This window comes from Schistocerca cancellata, chromosome 3, assembly GCF_023864275.1.
Source record: "Schistocerca cancellata isolate TAMUIC-IGC-003103 chromosome 3, iqSchCanc2.1, whole genome shotgun sequence".
NCBI classification, from domain to species: domain Eukaryota; kingdom Metazoa; phylum Arthropoda; class Insecta; order Orthoptera; family Acrididae; genus Schistocerca; species Schistocerca cancellata.
Window position 1 is genome coordinate 510,387,605 of NC_064628.1, and position 8,996 is coordinate 510,396,600.

Sequence of the window (8,996 nt, forward strand, 5' to 3'; positions counted from 1 at the left end):
GTTCATGAAACACTTGTGGATTTTCAGTGGCCCAAAAGCGTACATTTTGTTTGTTAGTCACACCGTCTAAATGGAAATGCGCCTCGTCTGAAAACCAAACGTTGTTGAGAGTTTCTTCCCTATCCTCCACCCATTGAGCAAGCAGCAGCCTCTGCTGCTTGTGTTCTTCAGTGAGCTTCTGTGCACAGGTCATCTTGTACGTGTACATATGGAGGTCACTTTTAAGAATGCGTTGAACGGAGCGTCTGGATATTCCCAGTTGCACTGCTGCCTTTCTACACGATTTCGCGGGACTTCTCTGTACAGCAACTCGTACCGCTTCCATATTCTCCGGCGAACAAACAGGCTCAGGCCGAGGTCGCTTCGCTTCCAATACTGTTCCTTCGTGTACAAATTTATCGTACAACTTGTGGATGGTCTTCTTGAAAGGGACCCATCGTGTGTTAAACTGTTGTCGAAAACGCCTCTGAGTCACAACAAGGCTTTTCGTTTCATGAAAAAGTAACACAATTGCCGATCGTTGCTGTGTCGTCAGTCTTCCATTGTCAGCGATTGCTGCTTACTAGTCTCCTAGCGGCAGTATCGTGAATTACACGTCATTTCGTAACTCATTTGTTTTTCCAAGCTCTGCTGGTACTGCTGTAGAGATCCCAGCGGGATATCTAATGTGCGTCGTAAACTGTGAAAGAAACAAATGGTAACACATTTCGTGCGCCACCCTGTATATTGACGACAGCCGCTGACACTACAGTTTCCCGTTTTCTCTCCTGTGCTGCCATAATCTTTCCCCGTAGCTAATTTCGCATACTGCAATCAGTATCAGTATCTGATACTTACAGTAGTATGCGACGGGTCCATTACTACAACGACGCACGGAAGCCCTCAGCGGCGCGAGTGGGTGCGGCGAGCACAGTGTTCTGACCGGCCCGGTGTCTCGGCGTGTGGCGGCCCGGCTGGCACCAGCTGCCCGCTGCCCGCTGCCCGGCGCCCCGCCTCCTATTTTGCGGTTGCCAAATCGGTGCGGGGGGCCTATTGGAGCAGGTGTGGCCGCCCTTGGCCGCCATTCGACCCTATAAAACGCCGCCTCGTCTCCTCAACGGCACATTCGATCACCACAGCAGACCGAACGCAACCACCCAACCAACCAACATGTACAAGCTGGTGAGTACGGAGCATGTTTGCTGGTCTCTAAGGATTAAATAATCCTACTTCTTCTTCACAAATCTCTTAATACTATACCGTTAATAGTGCAGTGCAGTATCAAGCGGATAGTAGTTTTCCTAATCGTGACTTGGTCCCGTATGACATGAAGGCTGTGCGTTACGATTATGTAGGCCGTAGTTACTGTGACGCCGCCCGTACTAGCTTCAGTTACCTCAGTTTACTTACTTGAGACAGAGTATGGACCACGATAACGCCAGCCTGTCCAATGTACCTCTCGTAATAAAAAAATTGGTAAAATTCCGCGGCTAGGTAAATAAGTGTCAGAGTACTAATCCTAGTTTTTATGTTTCAGTTTCCAGACGATCCTGGGATTTTACCCCTCATTTACCGCTTCTTTCACCTTTCGTAATCATTTTTAAACGTGTAAAAACCTTATCACCTCTGTGGTTCGCAGACTAAATTAAACTATAAGCTGGGCAATCAGTTCAAATATAGGGCAAGGCATACCATTCACAATCGGGTCGTGGCTAGGAAAGCACTGCTCCAGTTCAAAGAAACTGCAGTATAGACTGCTAGAAGCATTCATCCCGGACTCTAAGCTGTTAACCACTAACTGCTGAAGTAAAATTCATGGACGAGGCAACTGAAAATCACTTACTGATCTGCAGTGAAGCTACGCTCTTGACTAAGCACCACTAAATCTTGTGGCCGAATAAAGAGATCCGTCAGCGCGATCGACATGTCAATCACTGAAAACGCGGACCACTAAAATTTAAAATCTAGGAGTTCAGCTACAAAATCCGTCAGGGTAAAATTACTTCTCTTTTGTTGAAATATGCGCTATCTTGACTGTCCGTAACGAAATAACAGTTTCTTGTCTTCTTGATTACTGCGCTACAATAATATATGCTCGAGACTTTACACATACTTCAGTAGATGCTCAAGAGCCTGACACATACCAAGAGCGATTCAGGCATCGCTCAGAACTTAAAACCATCGGAAAAACGATGACAGTATGTGCAGAATGAAGGGAACAGTTTATAATCCAGTGGACAATAATATGGCCACATATGGGCCATAGGCTCAGTTATAGAATGGTGGAGGAAAAAACGACTATGCCTATAGCTCAAGCAATTACTCCGATATTGGTCTCGACTCGTTTAGGGAAGCCACCTACGTCCTTACAGTACATTTCTTAAGCAGTAATATGTAATAGGTTACACATCGCAGGGAGTAGTGTGCGAGTCATAAATTTCACATCACTGTTAGAAAACGCTATGCGATACTTAATACTCTACTACTCATTCTATTAGAGAATGATCTTCCAGTTTATTTCTTTGAATTGTAAGTTTATGCTGAAAATTATGAGACTATAAAGCAATCGTGTTACGAGTCAGATCAGGATTTCAACTTCTAGTTCATCTACCCAAAAGATAATGGTAAGAAAGGAGTAAATAAAAAACAACCATGTATACCCAAGTGAGTCGTAGCACGTTCATATAGCAATAATGGAACGTTTGCGGAATGCCTGTTATCGTTGATACAGTGAAATATTTCCCATCTCCTGATTGTCAGACAGTTGTAGAACGCCTCTTATATCATCAAATCCTGCTGTATGCTAAAGTGTCACGCAGATTCCTCTGTCTGGGAGGATGACAAAATAATTAGCACTTTGTACGATACTCTTTCTCCGTAAAGAGTTGAGATGTGTGTTTCTGTTCACCAGTTAATATACCCTGCATACAACAGCTACTACACCTTTGGTGTTGGACAGCAACAGTTTCCGGGCAATGTAGAAGATGTCTCCTGATGAATGATACTATTGAACATATACATAATATAATCTTCCAATGCACCTTCTTCACAATATGAATTGCCGTATTTTCGTTTCTCGGGGGAACTGAGAATAAATCAAATATTTCTTCGCCTGCCATTCGGTTTTTGATTTTGTGACTTACATTTTGCATTTGAGAATAGGCTAGAAAAGAAACTGGATACCAAATCGATATAACTTTTTTTCGCACGTGTAAACGTGACAATGTTCAGCCTAAAGAAAACCTTGATACACAAATGTGGCTTTAGGCTTCACATGCTTTGTGAAACACAGACTTCTTTCCACTTCCACGGTCAGTGAAGAGTGCGTCGTCATTTGCAATACGATAAACCGCGATGTCTTTCGTTCCCACAGGTCGTCCTGTCCGCTCTGATCGCCGCCGCCTCGGCCGGCTACCTGGGAGGCTACGCCGCCCCCGCCGTGGGCTACGCTGCCCCCGCCGTCGGCTACGCCGCCCCCGCCATCGCGGCCGCCCCCGTGGCTGTGGCACACGCCGTGGCCCCCGCCGCCGCCTCCGTGGCTAACACCTACAGGATCTCCCAGACGGCCCGCGTCCTGGCCGCTCCCGCTGCCTACGCCGCTCCCGCCGCCTACGCCGCCCCCGCCGTGGGCTACGCCGCCCCCGCCATCGCCGCCGCCCCCGCCCTGGGCTACGCCCGCTACGCCGCCGCCGCCCCCGTGGCCGTGGCCCACGCCGCCGTGCCCGCCGCCGCCTCCGTGGCTAACACCTACAGGATCTCCCAGACGGCCCGCGTTCTCGCCGCTCCCGCTATCGCCCACGCCCCCGTCGCTTACGCCGCCCCCGCCGCCTACGCCGCCCCCGCTATCGGCTACGGCTACGGTGGTCTGGCCTACGGAGCTGCCCCCGTTGCCAAGGTCTACGGTTAAGTCAACTATTTATTTATTAGTCTGATGACGCCAATAAATATTTAATTAAAATCGCTAACATTTGTTTTCTTATTTTTCACGAAACCTTCCTTTTCAGTATATTAATGAGCAATGATAATGATTCATCAGATGACTGCCATACACGAGCGGAATTCAATAAGTAATGCAACATATTCCTTTTCTGAAAGCAGATTGGTTTTATTTAGGATTCCAATACAATATATTACACCCAACTCTTTTTGCTACAAAATCTTATTTTTCAATATAATCTTCGTTCAGTGCGACGGTCTTACGCCACATTACTGGGAAGACCTCGTTTGCCGGCAAGGTATCACTCAACTGGTCGACGTTGGAGCCTACACCTTGCTGCATCAATACATCCCCTTCATACACGAATTGGTTCCCTTGGACTGGCTCCTTTACTGGACGAAACACCTGGGCTGTAGAGTGGATGAGGAGAAACAGTCAACTGAACTTTTGTGATCTCCGCTCGGGTGCACAGATTTGAGAGAGGCCTTGCGTTGTCATGAGAAACGACATGTTCACACTTTCTCACTTACAAGAGTGTCCTTATGTTCCATATTTTTCGGGAGTCACAGTTGTGTATGGGCGGCCGGCACGCTGGAGATCGGACAGGCTCGTGCGATCTTGCTATGACGATGACAGACAACTCGCCTAAACGACTCACGGTGCTTGTGCTCACTGACATTCTGCAAATGCCTGTGAATATCTGTGACACTCTGGTTTTCCGTCCAAAGGAACTCAATGACACCCCTCTGCCTGGAACGCACCTCTGTCATAGACACCATCTTGAAGGGTACGTATAGCACCGCCACCTATCGGAAATTCGTGGAATTACTCGGGCTGAAGCGGTAATAATCCATGGTGTTCCGCAATACATTTCCCATTTTTTCAACCGAAACTGGACGAGGAAAAAATGTATTGCGTTACTCATTGAACGCCATTCGTTCTATTATTCCAATTTCTGTCTTAAACAGATGTAGAGAAGAGAAGCAGACAAACAGGACTGGCAATAAGAAATCCACCGGCATTATCGAACAGAAAATATTTCTTCATGAACTGTACCACTACAGATGAATTAATATTATTGGGATCTTTCGTTGGCACCTTAGCCCCACTAATGAAAATCAACTCATCTGCAACGGCATATTACCGAAAATGTTGTCGTACTATGCGCAAGACCTTTTCTTTTGGGATTGACACAAATACAATCGTGATAAAATCAGTAAAACGCCTCTTCATTCTATCATTCTTTTCAAGCGATAATCCATTGCAGTTAACAGCGATGACTATTCTACCTTTGTTTTACCTTAATAATGTAATAAGTTTCGTAAATTTCTGAGCTAGGTATCGCCAAATTTTTATTTCGGAACAGCAATGTTTCATATTAATTCTCATGTTGTGAGTCACGAAGCATCTATTTTATTGAAAACGTTATTAATTAAATACTCTTGGAGAAAATGGCGTCAGCATTTATTTCTTAATTATGCAGTAAGTCCGCAAGGTATAAGTACTTAAAACACTTTGTTTCATCCTAACATCCATATACAGAGAGAAGTAAAAGACATACAGTGAGCCACACCGGATAATGACCTTTTCGTACGAACAAAAACACAGTGCCGCGACCTGCTTGTGGAGAATGGACAGCGGGCAAGACCTTAACGGGGTCCACGCTAGAGATTAACGACCGCCGTTCTGCTACAGCTTATAGCCCGATCCTGGTTTTGAGGTAGTTTCTATACTTCTCTAATTAAATGCCCTGTTGTTTCTCCAGAGTTCACACAAATTCCCTAGACTCGAAACCATCTCATGAATTTGGATAGGTAGGTGAAATGGTTGGTTCAAATGGCTCTGAGCACTATGGGACTCAACTACTGTGGTCTTCAGTCCCCTAGAACTTAGAACTACTTAAACCTAACTAACCTAAGGACATCACACACATCCAAGCCCGAGGCAGGATTCGAACCTGCGACCGTAGCAGTCGCGCGGTTCCGGACTGAGCGCCTTAACCGCGAGACCACCGCGGCCGGCCAGGTAGGTGAAGATCGAACTCCATCATAACCCGTCCGTAGAGCAATTCAAACGCAACACGTCGGCCAGAAAGCGGAGATGAACGTGCGTGGTAAAGAAGACGGCATGTCGTGTGACTAGGGCCTCCCGTCGTTGTAGACCGTTCGCCGGGTGCAAGTCTTTCGGTTTGACGCCACTTCGGCGACTTGCGCGTCGATGGGGATGAAGTGATGGTGATTAGTACAACACAACACCCACTCCCGGAGCGGAGAAAATCTCCGACCCAGCCGGGAATCAAACCCGGGCCCTTAGGATTGACGTTCTCTTGCGCTGACCACTTTCTTTTCTCTCATTTTGTTCTATATTGTTCGTCTAATTTGGTCGTGGCGGACGTCCGATGACACCCGTTCAGGTTGTTCGTTGATTCGTTTACTCAGTTTTTTTTTTATTACGTAGGGTAGCTAAACCCTCTGAGCTACCGTGCAGGCTGACCACTCAGCTACTGGGGGAGGACGATAAAGAAGATGACGAGGACAAGTTAAAAGTAAACACAGGACATTCGTGGCTGTTTTATGTACGTGGTATTTCAAAGCGTTTGCGACGAACGTCTGTGGTTTATACATCACGTCATGGGTAACAACTTTTGTTAGAGACAAAATCTTTGATTAAACTTTCCGGCGACACTGGGAATCGTTTAAGACTGGTTAGAGATGTGGCAGAGTTTGTGTGCTATGTGTGTTGCCTATCATCCAATCATGTGCTCCTCGTGTTAGACGGTAGGCTGGGTAAAATTAAACTTCTTTATTCGCTTCTAAAACAGCATCCTCTCTTACGATGATTTGCACCTGGTGGTCAAAAGTGGAACTATTTCTTTTGTGGCGTAAGTCGGTCCCAGGTTAACGCATTGGCATGTCTACTAAGTTTCGCTAGCATACGATAACTACAGGCCACACTGGACCATGAGTAGCTGCACTTCAGTTATAATCACAGGAGGACACGACTTTCTTCCCCTAGGTAACGAAATAGCCAACAAATTTCAGATGAGCAATTACTTTTAGTTAGCAGACCTTTCTATAAGTAGATATTCTACGAAGAAGAAGAAGAAACAGAAAATGAAAATGTAATAAACAGTCCATGAAAACACATTTCAATGGTCCAAATTACTTTTCGCATAACTGAAGCATGGTGCAGCTCAGCAGTGTGAAAGATAACCTCTTGACTACTGGCTGGTACTTGATAGAAAGAAGCCGTACAGATTCGGCGAGACTTGTGTTTGATGGCGGGCATAGCAATTTATTTAATACGGCGGCCTGACACTGCTACCGGTTGCGGAACTGACCTGACAAGCGGCAGCATGTTATCCAGAAAAGCGTATCGCGTCGCTTGCTGTCGCAACGCGCGGACTCCTCTCACCTGGACGCTTATGGCCTCGCGAAAGCTGCGGCCGTGTCGCAACCTGCCGCGGCGCGGCGCGGTGTGGCGTGGTGTGGCGCGCAGCGTATTTACCAGTCCGGCCCACGCTGGGCGCCGCGCAGCGCAACTGCGCATGCGTGGATCCGACCGGCCAGCCACCGCCCTCTCAAAGCCACACTGACCGCTGCACCGTCCTCCAGACGCTGCGGCAGGGGTCACTACTTGTTGGTGAGGCTATACCCTGCCTAGCACCCAGAACGTTTGTCTACGAGAGCCACCACGTCTCCCTCAACATAACTGTTACGTTTGTTTCGGTTCTTGGCAAAATCTTTAGCAATAATATACACTACTGGCCATTAAAATTGCTACACCAAGAAGAAATGCAGATATTAACGGGTATTCATTGGACAAATATATTATACCAGAAGTGACATGTGATTACATTTTCACGCAATTTGGGTGCATAGATCCTGAGAAATCAGTACCCAGAACAACCACCTCTGGCCGTAAGAACGGCCTTGATACGCCTGGACATTGAGTCAAATAGTGCTTGGATGGTGTGTGCAGGTACAACTGCCCATGCAGCTTCGACACGATACCACAGTTTATCAAGAGTAGTGACTGGCGTATTGTGACGAGCCAATTGCTCGGCCACCATTGACCAGGCGTTTTCAGTTGGTGAGAGATCTGGAGACTGTGCTGGCCAGGGCAGCAGTCGAACATTTTTTTGTACCCAGAAAGGCCCGTACAGGACCTTCAACATTCAGTCGTGCATTATCCTGCTGAAATGTATGGTTTCGCAGGGATTGAATGAAGGGTAGAGCCACGGGTCGTAATACATCTGAAATGTAACGTCCACTGTTCAAAGTGCCGTCAATGCGAACAAGAGGTGACCGAGACGTGTAACCAATGACACCCCGTACCATCACTCCAGGTGATGACGAATATACGCTTCCAGTGTGCGTTCACCGCGATGTCGCCAGACACGGATGCGACCATCATGATGCTGTAAACAGAACCTGGATTTATCTGAAAAAATGACGTTTTGCCATTCGTGCACCCAAGTTCGTCGTTGAGTACACCATCTCAGGCGCTCCTGTCTGTGATGCAGCGTCAAGTGTAACCGCAGCCATGGTCTCCGAGCTGATAGTCCATGCTGCTGAAAACGTCGTCGAACTGTTCGTGCAGATGGTTGTTGTCTTGAAAACGTCCCCATCTGTTGACTCAGGGATCGAGACGTGGCTGCAGGATCCGTTACAGCCATGCGCATAAGATGCCTGTCATCCCGACTGCTAGTGATACGAGGCCGTTGGGATCCAGCACGGCGTTCCGTATTACCATCCTGAACCCAACGATTCCACATTCTGCTACCAGTCGTTGGACCTCGACTAAAGCGAGCAGCAATGTCGTGATACGATAAAACGCAATCGCGATAGGCTACAATCCGACCTTTCTCAAAGTCGAAAACCTGATGGTACGCATTTCTCCTTCTTACACGAGACATAACGTTTCACCAGGAAACGCCGGTCAACTGCTGTTTGTGTATGAGAAATCGGTTGGAGACTTTCCTCATGTCAGGACGTTGTAGGTGTCGCCACTGGCCCCAACATTGTGTGAATGCTCTGAAAAGCTAATTATTTGCATATCACAGCATCTTTTTCCTGTC

General features: G+C 47.2%; 1 protein-coding gene across 1 annotated transcript; it reads left to right on the top strand.

Moving 5' to 3' along the window:
* The first annotated feature begins 1,118 nt into the window (after positions 1-1,118).
* Positions 1,119-3,946, top strand: LOC126175293 (cuticle protein 38). The gene is made up of 2 exons (XM_049921958.1): positions 1,119-1,161; positions 3,353-3,946. Exons 1-2 carry the CDS (start codon positions 1,150-1,152, stop codon positions 3,884-3,886), a joined length of 546 nt encoding a protein of 181 aa, XP_049777915.1. The 5' UTR covers positions 1,119-1,149; the 3' UTR covers positions 3,887-3,946.
* The last annotated feature ends 5,050 nt before the right edge of the window (positions 3,947-8,996 follow it).